This window comes from Aotus nancymaae, unplaced genomic scaffold (genome assembly GCF_030222135.1).
Source record: "Aotus nancymaae isolate 86718 unplaced genomic scaffold, 86718_ANA_hifiasm-v0.15.2.pri h1tg000014l, whole genome shotgun sequence".
NCBI classification, from domain to species: domain Eukaryota; kingdom Metazoa; phylum Chordata; class Mammalia; order Primates; family Aotidae; genus Aotus; species Aotus nancymaae.
The window spans coordinates 89,072,108-89,089,080 of NW_026988425.1; the positions used below are offsets into that span (position 1 = coordinate 89,072,108).

Consider the following 16,973-nt stretch of genomic DNA (forward strand, 5'->3'; position numbering starts at 1 on the left):
AATATATGCATTAAAATTCAGTGTGATAAGTTTCATGGTAGAAATAAAGCAGTAAATGGGGTGCAGGGAAGAACATAGTGTACTCCCTTTATTAAGATCTCAGAGCTGGGAAAGACCTCAAAACGTTATCCAAATCCCCCACCCAAACTCTTCATCTGATGCTTGAATCTTCTCTCCATAATGTCCAGTGAGGAGGTGGACAGAACCATTTACCACCGAAAGCATTTCCATTAACTGCTAACTCTACCTGCTATGTTTTATTTCTAAATTAAGAGACTTGTTTATCACCTCACACCCATTAGGGTGGCTGCTATCAAAAACCCAGACAATGGCAAGTGTTGGCAAGGATGTAGAGAAACTGCAATGCTTGTGCACTGTTGTTGGGAATATAAAATGGTGCAGCTGCTGTAGAAAACAATATGGCAGTTCCTCAAAAAAAATTACCATATGATCCAGCAATACTACTTCTGGGTATATATCCAAAAGAATTGAAAGCAGGGTCTCTAGGAGATACTTGCACACCAGTATTCATGGAATTATTATTCACAATAGCCAAAAGGTAGAAGCAACACAAAGGTCTATCCATGAATGAATGGATAAATAAAATGTGGTACATACATACAATAAAAAAGTATTTAGCCTTTAAAAAGAAAGAAATTTCGGCCAGGTGCAGTGGCTGATGCCTGTAATCCCAGCACTTTGGGAGGCTGAGGCAGTCGGATTGTCTGAGGTCAGGAGTTCAAGACCAGCCTAGCTAACATAGTGAAACCCCATCTCTACTAAAAATACAAAAATTAGCTGGGCATGGTGGCGGGCACCTGTAATCCCAGCTACTCCAGAGGCTGAGGCAGGAGAATCGCTAGAATGTGAGAGGTGGAGGTTGCAGTGAACTGAGATCACATCACTGCACTCCAGCCTGGGTGACAGAGCAAGACGTCGTCTCCAAAAAAAAAAAAAAGAAAGAAATTTTAATGCATGCTACAACATGGAAGAAACTTGTAGACATTATGGTAAGTGAAATAAGCCATTCACAAAAAGGCAAATTCTATACGACTTTACTTATATGAGATATGCAGTGTAGTCAAACTCACAGAAACAGAAAGTAGAATAGTGGTTACCAGGGGTTGGTGGGGAGAAGGAGTGAGGAATCATTCAATGGTATAGTTTCAGTTTTGCAAGATGTGTAAGTTCTGAAGATAAGTGTACAATAATGTGAATATATGTAACACTACTGAACTGTACAGTAAAAATTGTTAGGATAGTAAATTTTGTTATGTGTATTTTACCACAATTTTTTTAAAAGTCTTGATTTGAGAATGTAGATACACAGAGTTCACCTACACTAACACTCAGTTTTGTAACATTTATGATCCAGGATGAGATTACCCTGGTTTCTGTATACGATGTGAGGTAAAGAAAAAGAAGATAATTCATCTGAGTAGAAGTATACTTCACCTTTGAGTTCCATTGGATGCCATCCAGTCATCAAACAGTTTCATGGCAGTAGTGTAGCAGTTCTCCTGTTTGTAGGTGCAAGCAAACTCTAGCAGGACTGACCGAAGCTCTCGCATAGATGGAGTGCCCTCGTCAGTCCAAGTTTGTTGTTTAATTTGGTTTTGAAGTAATTTAAATACTCTGGCCTAGAGAGACAAAATAGATTGTAATGGCTTAATAATAATGAGGACAATCAGAAAAAAATCAAGACAATTACAGCCAAGTGCAGTGGCTCATGCCTGTAATCCCAGCACTTTGGGAGGCCAAAGTGGGCAGATCATCTGAGGTCAGGAGTTCGAGTCCAGCCTGGCCAACATGGTGAAACTCTGTCTCTATAAAAATACAAAAATTAGCTGGGCATGATGGCAGCTGGCTGTAATCCCAGCTACTAGGGAGGCTGAGGTGGGAGAATCACTTGAACCTGGGAAGTGGAGGTTGCAGTGAGCTGAGATCACATCATTGTATTCCAGCCTGGGCAACAGAGCAAGACTCTGTCTCAAGAAAAAAAAAGAAAGAAAGAAAAACAAGAAAAGAAAAGAAAAAAATCAGGACAACTAGATCTCTTTTCCCCAACATTTACCCAATGAGGAAAAAAAAAAGCATAGATATTATTCATTAAATATCAACTGGCATATGAAGCCCACATACAGTTGGGATGAAATCATTCAATAACAAAGGTTATGCATAAGGCTGCTATAGCTAAGGGGGACTTTTACTGATGTTAACTCAGAAAAAAATTAATGACTTCTGTGCAGTAGGAAATCTTTATGCTGCATATACTCAGCTAGAAGTTATTTTCATGCCAAAAAGTATCATTTATACCCATTGCTGGAAGGAAGTCAGAACTTCCTGACCTTGTCACTTTAGAATCTACAAACCTATAAAGCAATGAAAGAAATTTTAAATATACTTTACTGATGTTTAAATGTTTCTGAATCCAATATTAAAGGTATATTTAACACTATCAACTAGTTTGATTTTATAACAAATTAACCCAATTAGCAAGAAACTGAGGCCTGCAGGAAAGAATAGTTGTTTATAGTTTATGTTTTCTCCCAAGTTTTTATTTAAAAACCTTTCAAACCTACAAAAAAAAGATGGTACAATGAACACCCTATACACTGTTAATCTAGAGGCACCAGTTTTTAACATTCTTACATTTGCTTTGTTTCCAAGTGTGTATAACACACATATACACAAACATTTGTTTTTTTTTCTTGTTTTGGCTGAACAATGTGAAAGTGAGATACAGATATGATATTTCATGTATAAGTACTTTGGCATGCAACTCACAGATATCAGAACATTCTCTTACAGAACCATAATACCTTATCACACTTAAGACAACTAATAGTTATTCATTAATATCATCTACTACCTAGTCCATTGGTATGGGATGTCATTGCTAAATGTATACTTGCAGTATTAAGGTACTAACAAACAACTTTTTCATTTTTCTCCACTTAAAAACACCAAAGCTGTTAATAGTATGTGGAAGTATTTCCATACTGCAAGTTGTGCATGGGGAGGGGTGAGGACACATGAGATTTAAAAAGCGTCATATGAAATATACTTTTATGAATGCAACTAGAAGGAACAAAAATTCTGATATAAAAAATGTTTTCAGGTATTCTTTAGAAAACCTTCATGGCTATATAAGGAAAATCAAAATGAAAAAAATTTCAACAGACACCCCCTCTGCAGGAATCAGCACGGGTGTATTTCTTCCTGCTGGTGCTTCTTTACCTCCACCACCATCGTCACATCTTGTCTCAAGCAATCACGTACCACAGATGACCACATACAAAAACACCTAACTTCAGAAGTTTAGCTCAAGTTCTTCACAGATCATTGCTTTCTTCCTTTCTTTTAGGTATTGACAGTGAGTACCACTGAATACCACTGCCAATACCTAAAATAAATCAAATTTGGAAATTTTTTAACTATTGAGGCCATTTTCCTAGCAATGACTTACTCTGAATCAGCTTCTTGTGGAGTTGAATTTGAGAATAAAAAAAAAGAATCTGCAAGGAAAAAGACTCAAGGTTTGTGACGACATGTGAACTCACTTGTGTTTGTTAACAAAGGCAATGAAACACAGAACAGACACCTTGTGGAATGCATAAGTGGTAAAGCTTTTGAGTCACAGGAGGACATGAAGTGGAAAAATATTTGCTATGCGGACTGACAATGCAAGCAACAGACAAGCAATAGAGACAATCCCACTGGACACACCTGACTTCATTACTATACAGTATCTTCATTGGCCTTACCTTCTCAATAACATTATAACAGAAACCATCCCAAATGACTGGAGAAAAAAGAAATTTAAAACCTACTCATAACTGTCAAATAGAAACAAATGAAGAATGTAGGAAAAAAATCACATGCTTGAAATCCTATTTTTTAAAACTCAGTGAAGAACAATGGCAATACTCATTGAGAGTTTACTAAAACACAAAGGCAGCAATGGAAAAAATGGCACTTAAAGTCCTGGAAGCAAATGAAATCTGACACTTGAAGATGACTGTGGTTAATTCCTAAGCAGTTACACCACTGAATTACAGTGAGCAATTTTACTAGTCTCTGTACTAAATCATTAAGATGAGTTCTCAAAATAGTTGTTTAAATATATCTCAAATTATAGCATAAGAGTAAAACATTTTATTTTTTAAAAAGAATAATTATATTTTTAGAAAAATCCTGCTGTTGTATCATTTTTATAAGGAATCCAGGTTTATTTTTAATATTAATATTAACGAAGCATAGCATGTGCTTCAAGTTACCTTTCCCTTTTAGAAATAAAATGAAATGTTTTTCTATGACTCCAAATTAATTTTTTTAGATTTAAGCTCATTTGACAGTAGAATCCAACCCTGATTTTACAAAGTGAAATGGCAAGTGGAGAGAGAAAATAAATTGATGGGTTATACAAGCTACAAACACTGGATTTGTAATAAAATGTAACAACAAGAATATACAATTATTTCAAAAATGAAGCAGACAGGGAAAGATGCTAGCACTTATGCTGTATATTACATTTTGATTTACTGCTTTAATTTTACACTGATATGCCCAGGGGGTTCTTTCCTGGGTCAACTGAGTTTCTTAAAAGTGAAATGTCAGTTTTTATTTCAAAAGGTTTATCCCACCAATGCCTCATATGTAGAAGAATGACAGATTTGTAAGTGATAAAACAGGAATATGGCTAGGATCAGATGTTCACATTAGATATGAACAATTTAACACAATTGAAATGTGCCTCCAGACCCTACCCATCACAACACCGCGGCATCACAAAATGCAGCAAACTTCATGTGCAGCCTACATAACAAAATGACCAATAAATGTACATAATGCTCTGGTTACAATGATATAGAAGTTAAATTAGAAATCAGTCTTAGACACTAATACATCTGAACATTGTATCCAAGGATTCAGGAATGTCTGCCATCCTAATTCCTAACTGTAGATTGTCAGATTTCCTAGTTTGAGAGTTTTGATGCTACCAGAATGCCCTAACATTAGAATAAGAATGTTAAAGAGACACATTCTCCCTCCTGATGAACTAAAGTTAACTGGGCTAATTTTAGCTAACCATATGAAGACATACGCAGTAAAAGGGCATCTAATCTTGGAAACACATACTAAGCTTTCTGCCCTTGCCCTCTATCCATCAGTGCCTTGGATCCCTCCTTGAGTTATGTTCCTAACAAACACATACCTGCTCAGAAAGCTTGAAATCATCTGGGATGAAGATGCAGTTGAAGGAAGAGGTTAAGTATCAAGTGCTTCCTGAGCACTAAGCTCTAAACTGAGTTAACAGAGAGGCAAGAAGAAGACTGGCTTCTGCCATTATGAAGTTTAACTGGGCAGCTTCAGAATCAGAAGATATTCTGTCTCCTCATAGTGTATATTCAGAACCAACACCGCCCTTTAATAGTGAAAAAAAGTGAGTGATACACAGTAATATTATTTATTGCTACCTGTAATAGGTTGAATAGTATTCTCTCAAATTTTGTATCTTCCTGAAACCTAGGAATATGACCTTATATTTAGGAATAGGGTCTTTGCAGGTACAATCAAGTTAAGATGAGGTCATACTGGATTATGGTGGGCCCTAATCTAAGAATTGGGGAATTTGGACACAGAAACACAGGGAGAATACTGTGTTGACAGAGGCAAAGGCCACGGTGAGGCACCTACATGCCCAGGAATATCAAGGATTGCTGGCAATCGCTTGAAGTTAGGAGAGGGGCACGGCATAGATTCTTCCTCAGAAGGACAAACTTTATTCTGCCAATACGTTGATTTTGTCCTTCTAGCTTCCACAGCTATGAGAGAATGCATTTCTGTTATTTTATGACATCATGCAGTAACTTGTTTTGATAGCCCTAGAAAATTAATATACTACCCCAAATGGTGTTGATATGATACTAATTACCTCCAACATAATTCTATACAATAAAATACGCTGGTGCTGGGATAACTAGATATCCATACTGAAAAGAATGAATCTTGGTATCTATCTCACACCATCCACAAAAATAAATTCCAGATAGATCATAGATCTATCTGTAAAAGATAAAATCATAGTTTGCAGAAGAGAAAACAAAATATCTAGGGGTAGGAAAAGATTTCATAAACTAGATTACATTAAAATTTAAAGCTCATATTAATAAAAAATCATAGAGTAAAAAAAGCAAGACGGAACAGGAGAAGATATTTGCAAATATACATGACCAACAAAAGATTCATATCTAGGATAGATAAAGAACTCTTACAAATCAACAAGAAAAAGGCAGACAATTTAATAGAAAAATAAGCAAAAGACACGCATTTCATAAAATTACACCCAATGGTCAATATACATATCAAAAAGAAATTCATCTTCACATCAGTAGAAAAATGTAAATTAAAGCCAAAATTGCAATACCACTATACACCTATCCACATGGCTAAAATGAAAAAGAGTTGGTATGAATGATAATTACCAGCAAAGAAATAGAGCCCCAGAATTCTCACACACTGCTGAGTGTAAACTGGTACAACTTTGAAGAACTATTTGACAGTACAGTATTAACTATGCATATGTTATGACTCAATAATCCCATTTCCAGACATATACTCCATAGAAATGCATAACGACATTGATCAAAAACACCATAGTAGTGCTATTCATGATAGCTCCAAACTACAAACAACACAAATGTCTATCAACAGTAGCTGAACTGGTTAACTAATGGCCAATCTCTTTCCTATACTAACACTAGAAAGTCAATATTGGATTCTAAGTGTGACCTAAAGAGATGAGTAAGCTATTTGCATACTTCTTGGAAAGGCACATAAATATTGTTTTAAAAAGCCATTAACATTTTAGATACAATATATAACTCATAAGTTGACAATTTCACTTTTAGGAGAACAACTAGATGTTGGTCTGTCACTTGAAACCTTAAATGCATGGTCTCCAAGCTTTTCAAAAGAAGTTGACAGGAAGAAAACTTTAATTTTTCTAACAAAAGGTATCCTGGAAAGACAACGTTGCTAGGACACAAATTAATTTTAAAAATAGCAATATACCACAAAGATCAGTCTTTGGAGTGAAATTAATCTGGGTTTAAATCTCAGCTTTCTCATTTACTAGGTAAGTGACTTTAAGGAAGCTATTCAGTCTCCTCATTTATTTAATGGGGGTTGAAATATCTACCTTGGCATTGTGTTAGGATTAAATGAGGTAATCTATATGAAGTACTAGCATGGTGTGTAAAAGCACTCAAATGCATTTGTTTCTGGTGTGTTTCACTCATTTATTCACTCAACATTTACTGAGTGTCACTACTGGCCAGGTCATGTTCCAGGCACTGGTTTTTATTAAGGCTGCTAGCTGAAAGCCTTATATGAAACAGAAAATGATAAAAATCTTAAAAATTAGAAAAGACCTCAGAAATCATCTAACTTAAGCATCTCATTCATGGGTAGGGATGGAGTCATTCCTCTAGGGTCAGATCAGAAACTTTTGGGGGAAGAGAGCTTTTCAAGCTCCATATGGCCACTCTGCCCTGCATTCCCTCCCCTCACCGAGAATTATGCAGGTGATGTGAAAACTGATCACAGGAGATGCACAGTCAAGCAATAATAGAGGCAGAAAGAAGGTTGTTTTAAGAAATGATTTAATCCAACCCCTTCCTTTTACCAGTGAGAATACCAAAACTCCAAAAGACCGATTCTAATTATTGGTCTAATACTGCCTTCCTTTCCCTGAAAGCTGCCTTCTGCCTGGGTCCCTGGAAAATCTCACTAGTTTATAAAGCAAATCAAAAACAAATAATTTATCACTCTCTTCTAAGCTTTTAGAGTCTCAGTCGACAGTTTAATATTGAAAGTATCTAAAATAACAACTGTTAAGATCAGGCAGTTGATATTAAGAAAGGTAAAATGGCCTCTGATACAAAGATTCCATCAGTGCTTTGCAAAGAAACATATCCACCATCATCATTATCATTTAGACAGTTATCAGCAAGAACTCTTAAGTGGAATATTCTCAATACAAACATAACTGTTATTTTATAATGACCACTAGAAATTAATGGGGAGATCTACTTTGCAAAAGGGCCTATTTCAAGCATTTATCATGCAAAAATAAAACAGGATTTGAACAGAGAAATATTATTCTCATGTGACCTCATTTTGATAGTGGTGACAAATGTCTGTATTTTGACATTCAAACAAGACCACAGCATACTAAGCCTTTATCAGCTCTTCACACTAAGCAACATCTTGATTTTAAGTAACAATTTCACAAGCAGCAAAGTAAAGAAAATGGAATTTAACTGGTTGCTTTTTCAGCCTATTACTGGCTGAAAATGGAACCGTGAATAACAATATTAAAGAAAAACAAGAAGCTGGCAAAGAGGCAGACTTACCACCAGTCTCGAGGTCAGATTCATGTATCCCAGTTTTTCAAGGAGGTTATAGATGAGGCCTGTCTGAAACAGGGCTTCAGTGATGGGTGCAGTATGAGTCTCATTTCCAAGATAATTAATCAAATCAAAGGCCTTCTGGAGTGGCACCTTGCCTAGGCTGAAGGATAAAAGAACAGAAAAAGTAAATATGCAGAGACACACGGAAGAACTCTGCATGCCAAGAGAAAAACTTATGGTTAGATGATGAGTCTTGAAGACAAAAATTTAAGCTTATTCTGTAAAGTTAAGCTAAGTATGATTATCTCTGATTACGTTCATGTGGCCCAAGATTAAGGAACTATTTCAAGAGAAAGATAAACAATAGCTCATTTTTTTTTATTCCTAAGTCTCCTGTAAATTGCTACTGACTTAGCAAAAGTATAATATCTTGGGTTAGAAAAGATCAATAGTATTAATTTTATTTATTAATTAGTTATGTTTCTCAGGAAAGACAGTATAGCATAGAGAGTATCTGAATTTTTTAAAAAAAATTTTTGTTGGTTGAATGTTGTTCAAACTTGTTAAGACAAAGTCTATTGTGAATTTATGGTAAGTACATTTTAAAAATTAACCACTTTATAGAAATCACAGCCATAATGGCTATGACGATGTAAGAAGGGTACTTCATAAAAAATGAGACAAAATGGAAATGTCAAGGGAGGTCAGAAGGAATACTCTTCATTCCTTCTGACCTGAAGTGTTCTGGTGTTTCTAAGGCTATCATCAATCTAAATTGGTAATATTCTATTCAGAGAACATCTTTACATGAGGTCACTGTCATCTTTGGCTTTGGGATTCTATAATTCATAAGGTGGTTGGGGAGGCAAGCAGTACAGATAAGGAGGCTCCAACCATAAGAGATGTCCCTCAAAACCAACGGGTAAGCACTAAGCTTCATGCTTAAACCAACTCCTGCTTGAAAACAATTATCTTATGAAACAAAATAAAGCCTATATCAGTTTATTCAACAAAATATATATCCTGTTTTTGGTATCTAGTCATGAATTATTATTAAATCCTGTTATTTAAAGGTTCAGTATGTTTGTAGCTAATGTTTTATAAAGTCCCTGGAGGCAAAGCACACGTCCTATATTTTCCCAATCCTCCAAAATGAATTGTACCAATACATGCTAGTCCTTTCAAACTGTTTTTCATATATGTTCTTTATCTCAATAACACTTGTTTAAAAAAAGAAAAAACTCAAAATAAGTATACTCTACCCTGCAAGTTCAAAGATGTTGTTGATAAGGTTCGCTCGGTCTTTGTCACTTAGAACATGTGGATTTCTTTTCAATTGTTTGATTAGTGCTTCCCAATCATCATCCGCGTACTGTACAATAAAATAACCATTCATGTCTATATTGACTTTGACCCATTCCACTTCTTCTGTAAGATTGATGACATCTAATGGAAACCAAAAAATGAGAGACTGAGAGAGAAGACAATCAGGCCAGGAAAAAAAAATTACACTAGTGCTTTGTTTGTTTCAAAGTTAATATACTTTATTTTGATATTTAATCATTCTAGTAAGAAAAAAATGCTTGTCTCCAAGTACAGTTATTTTCATGTTAGTGAAGGTCAGAACATTCATTTAACAATTATTTATTTATTATGCATTATTGGTTCTAAGCCAGGTGCTGGAAATCAAATGGTGAACAAGGTAGATATGTCTCTGCTTTTAGAGATCTCACTGTCTAAAGTAACCATGCAAGTACAGTATCATACAAGCGCTACTGACAGAAAAAGAAAAGACAACATTCAACGAAAGCACAGAGGAAAAATGCTTCACTCTCCTAGGGCAAGTTAGGAGCGATTTCTTGCAAGAAATGACACATAAGTTGTCATTCTTCTAAGAGACCTCAGAAATCATAGGTGTTGGCCAAGTGAAGAAGGTATAGTAGGGAATCCAAGTGCTCAAGGCCCAGAGAGAAAGTATACATGGTATCCGTGCACTGAACTGGCTTCCGAGTTCATTATGGATGGAGGAGAGAGGGAAGGAGAAAGTAAAGGTGTAGGATGAGGTAGCAGGGGAAGACAGTGAGAGAACTGTGTAAAATGTGTTCCATTTCAGCCTCTGTCTTTTGTCATGTTAGCAAAGGAAGAACAAACAAAGCTATTTAGAAAAGTCACATGATTTAAAGCTAGCATAATAAACAATAGGGAAGGCTTAAGATCGCCTTAGGGACAAATAAGAAATAATTGGGTTAAAATAATAGGAAAGGATGTGCACTTTTTGGGTTTCTACCATAAATGCTGAGAGAATTGTTAGAAATTTCTATGGAATTATGTCAATAATGTACCAATAATGAAGTGCTAAGAGCTAAATGACCACAAAATATATGCATACCTTTTTAAAATCCTTAAAACTGCTAATGAAGAAATGTCCTTTAAAGCTGGCAACAAGGATGTAGACTTAATTATAATAGGGATATGCTTCTAAGCATCTTGAGGTTTACCTTTTACTAGAATATAAGCTACATAAGCTTACTATTTCGTTTACTGCTAATGCCTCAGCCCCTAGAACAACATACCTAGCAGGTATTCAACAAATACCATTTAATTAGTGAGTAAAGGAATAAATAATGACTATGTCACAATAAATAGCTTAAATCAAGTCTAGATAAAAGTTTGCAGATATTTATTATGTAATTTTTTACCCCCTTTTAAAGTAACAAATACTTAAAACAATTTTAATTATAAGAAAAAGAAGAACAGAGATAAAAAGAATAATCTAAACTCAGACAATGATAGCATTTTGGAATGTACTTCTTGCCAAATTTTTTCTTATACTTGTTTTTAATATTTTATACAGCATATCTATATGCATTTATTTTATCCTTTTTTCACTTATCAGACCCCCCCCTCACATTTTTGCATTGTCTTTATAAGCAGTGTTCAACTATCTTCATAACATTCCATTTCAAGTTTAACCAATCTCCTATTTTTAAAAATTTAGGCTGTTTTAAAATGTTCACTATCATTATAATTCTGTCGTGAAACTTTTGTATATAAAATGCTTTATAAACATGTTTTCAACCTAAAGAGTATATATTAGTACCTGAAGCCTTAGCTTAGGAACTAAAGATTATATTATTAGTACCTGAAGCCTTAGGGTTTAACAACTTCAAAAACATGAATTACTCAAATATGTCAGATGCCCTTAGTATCTTTGTTATTCCAATTATACTGATACTGCAAAAGATGTTTAAGATGAAAGATATTCTGATCATGTCTTAATAAGCTAACCAGTCTTTTTTACTAAAACAATCCCATACTTATTTCTGGTACATTGCTGATATAGCAACAAATGGGAAAGATCAATTAAATAAGGTTTATTCCTTTTTCGTGGGCAGAATGCAGTTTTAAGGAATACTTGTGATGGCAACAGTGGCTGCTCCAAGTTGGAGCCATTTTTAGCAAACCTATGACGAAGAAAATTACCTTTATTGTTAGCTAATAATATCAACACTCTTCAGGTCACCAAACACTATATCCTATGGAGCTTTTATCAAGAAAGAACCCCGGGGTGGGGCATGGTGGCTTACACCTGTAATCTCAGCACTCTGAGAGGCCAAGGCAGGAGGATCACTTGAGCCTAGGAGTTTGAGACCAGCCTGGATAACATAATGAGACATCATCTTTACAAAAAAATGAAAATTAAATCAGGTATGATGACACATATCTGTAGTCCCAGCTACTCAGGAGGCTGAGGCAGGAGTATCGCTTGAGGTCAAGTATCACTAGGTCAAGGCTGCATTGAGCTATGATGGTGCCACTGTACCTTAACCTGGGTGATAGAGCAAGACCCTGTCTCTAATAAAAACAAAGGTAAAGAAAAGAAACAACCCCAGGAAGAAAGGCTACAGAGACCCAAATCTCCCTTGCCCATAAAAGAAGACAAGGAATGACAGCTATGGCAATTGTTCCACTAGATGGATAGAGAAAACACTGAAATACATAACAGAGTATCTTGGTTGATAAGCAACTTGCCATGTTGTAAACTTACGCAAGTCCAGAGTAGAGAGGAGGGACACAGTTGGGAATATACTGGAAATTATTACTGTCATTGAGATGACACAAAATAAAGCAGTGCAGCCAACAGCACAAAGACAGAGTTACCATTTAAATAATCAACATATCAGTCTCTCTTAGGTCTTCTGAATGATTAGAATCGCGGACCTTAAAACCACAGGTATCGAAAAATAATAGCTTTGCACACAAGGGAAGTAACTACATCTTGCAGTTCAAATGTGGATGAGGCTATCCTCGTATGTTTTTAATTTACTGTAATCATTAACAGATTAACAGTTCAATTTTCAGTCTATTGAGTAGCAAAAAAGAGTGAGCAACTGCAATATTAAGTGGCAGAAGCCCAGACGAAGTAATCTAACAGCGATTTTTAAAAACCACCATTTGTCAATGAGCTATGAAAATCAACTACTGTTTTACAAAAAAATTAAAGTTCTGAAACTAAAAAACATGTTTTCACTACAAAGTTACAAAATTTCCTGTAGAGTTTGCTGTAGAGGGCTGGCATCATACATGCTATTGAACTGTATCACTCCTTGTTCAAAAGCATTCCCTTCTCTAACACTCCTTTCTTTCTCCTTTATTAGGAGAAAAAAAGGCAAGAGCAGAGAATGGACATGATAAATATTTTAATTACTATATGCCCTTCCTTCTTTCATCCTAATTGCCTTTTCTTCCAATGACATATCTTTTACTTTCACAGTAGTATTTCTGATAGTGACATCCATTTGGAAACATGAATGTTGTGTATTTGATTTAATATGAAAATCTCCTGTAGTTAAAGATCTTAGGTCTGAGTAAAATGTGGTTAAGAAAGAGAGGGAGGGAGGGACAAAGAAAGGGAAGAGGAAAACTTTTTAAAATACAATTTCCTAATATGTAGACTGGAAAAATGGCCCCATCAGCTGTTCTTATGCACAATAAATATTAATTGTTCAAAATTCATGTGAGAAAAGGAGACAAATATATTGACCAAACATCACTCTTATATATGACTGAACTAACAACTAACCCAACAACCCTTGAATTAGAACACGTGAAAATATATTTAAAATAAAAAAGAAAGAAAATATATTAAAGATTTAACCAACCATCAAGCATCAAAATAATACGCTATGCAAAAGTATCATGGCATAAAAGAAGCCTGAAGTCACTCCCTTGGCTACCTTTCTATTAAGAATAGAAAAAATAAAAATGCAGTTACATTAAGAATAATTCTCATTGGAGCATTAGGAACCAAGAAGACTGTCCTCAGGGTTAAACATGTGGACAGAAGTTTTCATGTGGACTCTCTAAACCTGAAATGGCAGGAATTAAAACAGCAGCAGCAGCAGCAGCAAGGGAAATAACACAGTTGAAGAGGAAGTAACAGACACTACTTTCATTAGATACTGGCCCAGTTCCAGCTCTAGATTAAATCAATTATATTCTTGTGAATTTCGTATATTCTTCTTTACTAAGAAGAGGAAGGGAAACAGAAAACATCATTTTATCAGGCTTTGCATGTTCTTTTCCTAGAAGTTTTTATAGTGAGACTGGAGTCATTTCATTACAGATTAAAATTTAGTAATTCATTATAACACATAAATTTTTGTGTGCCTACTGAGTGCTAAAAGTGATTTACAGTGATTCATAGAGCCATAATCCCTACCGTCAATGGGAGAATTATCTAATTATGAGGATAGATATAAGTGAACAGTACTTAACAGTATATTATGAGTGGAGAAGTAGAGAATGTTATTAAAAAACCTAAGTAGGGCATCTAACCTGTCTTCAGGGTAGGAAAGGTTTCCTGGAGCAAGCAATAGCTGAGCTAAGATCTGAAGAATAAACAGGAGTAGGCCAAGGGAGTGAGGAGGCAAGGGTGTTCTTCAAGGAGAGAAAACAGCATATGCAAAGGCCTAGAGACAACTGGCAGTATAGCACGTTTGAGTTGCTGACAGAATTTTTGTGCGGCGAAAGCCAACAATGCCAGGTAAGGGCCAAGAAGGCTAAAGCAGTAGAATATGAGGTCGTCTATGGGGTTAAACTCTCAAAGAGAGTTTAACAAGCTCATAAGTAAAGACGAGCCACGTGTGGTGGCTCATGCCTGTAATCCCAACACTTTGGGAAGCCAAAGCAGGAGGATCACTTGAGACCAGGGGTTTGAGACCAGCCTGGGCAACATAGGCCCTGTCTCTATGAAAAATACAAAAATTAAGCCAGGCATGGGGATACATGCCTGTGGTCCTGACTTCTTGGCAGGCTTAGGCAGGAGGGTCACTTGACCAGGTAGTCTCCAAAGTCCCATTCCCTTACCCCTAAGCTACACTCACCCCTCAAAAATAGAGGCTTTGACACCAGATCCAGATTCAAACAAGACATTTTCCCCTTTCATCAATCCAAAGCATCACTAATGGGTCCTACGTAACCCAAGAGCCTTGTGTTTCTTTAGGATGTAAATTAAGAGGAAGATATGAGGTGTGACATTCACAGTGGTATTTAACAAATGGTCAAAAACTATATTTCAATTGCTTTTTATATTGTAGGTAAGCATACGCCATGTTTATATTTTACTCTCTCCCTCCCCATTCCTATCATAGCTTCTTCCCCCATTTTCTTGTTCCCAAAAACGTATACTATGTCTGCAGGGCATATTGCAATAACTATTTAATCTAAATCTGATCATGAATCAAACTTAATTATGCACATAAATTATTTTGGGTGTATCTTGTTAAAATGCCGTTGTCCAAACCCAACCCTGGAAGGTAGAGAGAAGATACTTTAAGAAACTCCCCTTATTTTGTAACAAGATATTAATCTTGGATATATACATAAAAACATGGCATTTGCTATTTTCTGTCAGGAATGCCAGCACATTCTCTGCAACTTTTTGTACCTTATTTCACATGGCTAAAGGCCAGTTTTGTGCATGATATACAGAATCAATCTCATGTTAGTTGTATCTTGTATATGCAATTCATAAAACCAGTTCAGACAGTGTGCACACTGGAAAGTGTAATCTTACATATGCACTCTGATCAGATTTTAAAAATTATGCCATTTCCAATTTCTTATCAGAGCTGTGTCATTATGGTCCAACCTGATTTCTTATCCAGTAATAACACCGATTGATATTTTGAATAATTTCCTCCGTCAGTGATATAGGATAGTGGAATATGCCACAGGTAGCTGTAAAGAGAAAATATTGGAAAATTATTATTATAATATTTCAGTTAGTTTCACATGATTTGTTTTTTTGTTTTTTTTTTTTAATTTGGCAGAAAGGTTAACTTTGTTAAGCTATTCCTAGAAAAAGATAATCTTGTTAGGTTTCACAAGAATGTATGATTACAAAACACTTAAAAATATTTCCACCTGAAGTTGCAAAAGAGATGGCGTGAAAAGAAAGAGGGCATGTACCTTGCATTTGAAGGCTGAATTCCAGGCTTCATATTTAAAAAGAATCTCTCTTGTTGTATAAAAAGTTCTTTTCCTTTCCTTTGAACAGTCACTAAAGGAAATCCTTTCTGATGGGTCCAGGTTTTCATCATTCTCTTTACATCTAGTGTTTGGTTTGTGACCTATAAAATATATATACATATAATTCTTTTTCCTTAAAAATAAAAATTGGTTTAAAAAATTTTACAGTTTATCTGTACCCTTCCCTCTTTTCCTACCACATTTTTAACATTACATTTAATGTTAATATAAAAAAGAAGCATGAATGTTGAGTTTACACTTCTAATCTAGGTAAATGAGCAACTGCTAAAAGGAATGTAACCTGGAACAGAACTAAGTGATAGCCAAGTGAGTGACAGAGGCACTAGGTTGAGAAGTTGCACATATAGCAACCAACTCAGAGTTCATTAAAATCCCTATATCCTTCACGATTAAAATCCCTAAGGTATAAGTATTCTTTCAAATCACAATACTATCATCTAGAAGATATGAATAATGATATACAGTCTAGAATCAGAAGCACTGCTACTCAATCCTGTGAATCACCTGAGTCTAGGTTTCTCCTTATGCTCCTACCCTCTACCTCCATAATGATAGTCTTTTAGGACCTAATACTGCAGGAGTGCCAGGAAGCAGCAGCAACAGAAGAATGACAAACAGGTCAGTTGCCTTAAGTCTTTCTAGAAAACAGTGGTAAACTACTTTGCTAGTCACAGACCTTCTTTCCCAGAAAATATATGAACTTAACTATAAAATCTGGAACCTAGTGTCAGAGCTTTATAGACTCCCTAAGGCCCACAGCCCCTAAGACATCCAGTATCAATGACTAAGAAGCAATTTTTGAACAATGGTATCTTTAAAACAGGTGGGTTAAACTTAGGATTAAAAGTATTTTTCTAGATTACATATGAATTTGAATTGTAAGAAACAAAGTCATCATGTACCTAAATTGATAATATCACTCTCCTATGGCAGGCCTTACCTCCATCACCACATGCCCATTTATTTAAAGCACAAAAGGATGGAGCAAATCTTCCCATTTTA

At 35.5% G+C, this 16,973-nt stretch overlaps 2 protein-coding genes across 2 annotated transcripts in view; both read right to left on the reverse strand.

Annotated features, from left to right (window-relative positions):
• LOC135274890 (uncharacterized) overlaps nucleotides 1-16,973 on the reverse strand; it is a 103,343-nt gene that overhangs the window by 16,101 nt on the left and 70,269 nt on the right. The gene's annotated exons all lie outside the window — the stretch shown is intronic.
• LOC105712381 (leucyl-cystinyl aminopeptidase) overlaps nucleotides 1-16,973 on the reverse strand; it is a 99,420-nt gene that overhangs the window by 13,250 nt on the left and 69,197 nt on the right. The window contains exons 10-14 of the mRNA XM_064376172.1: nucleotides 15,891-16,051; nucleotides 15,571-15,659; nucleotides 9,680-9,863; nucleotides 8,421-8,577; nucleotides 1,456-1,640 (exon numbers count right to left, since the gene is read on the reverse strand). Coding sequence (XP_064232242.1) covers nucleotides 1,456-1,640; nucleotides 8,421-8,577; nucleotides 9,680-9,863; nucleotides 15,571-15,659; nucleotides 15,891-16,051 — 776 coding nt within the window. The remainder of the gene's footprint in view (nucleotides 1-1,455; nucleotides 1,641-8,420; nucleotides 8,578-9,679; nucleotides 9,864-15,570; nucleotides 15,660-15,890; nucleotides 16,052-16,973) is intronic.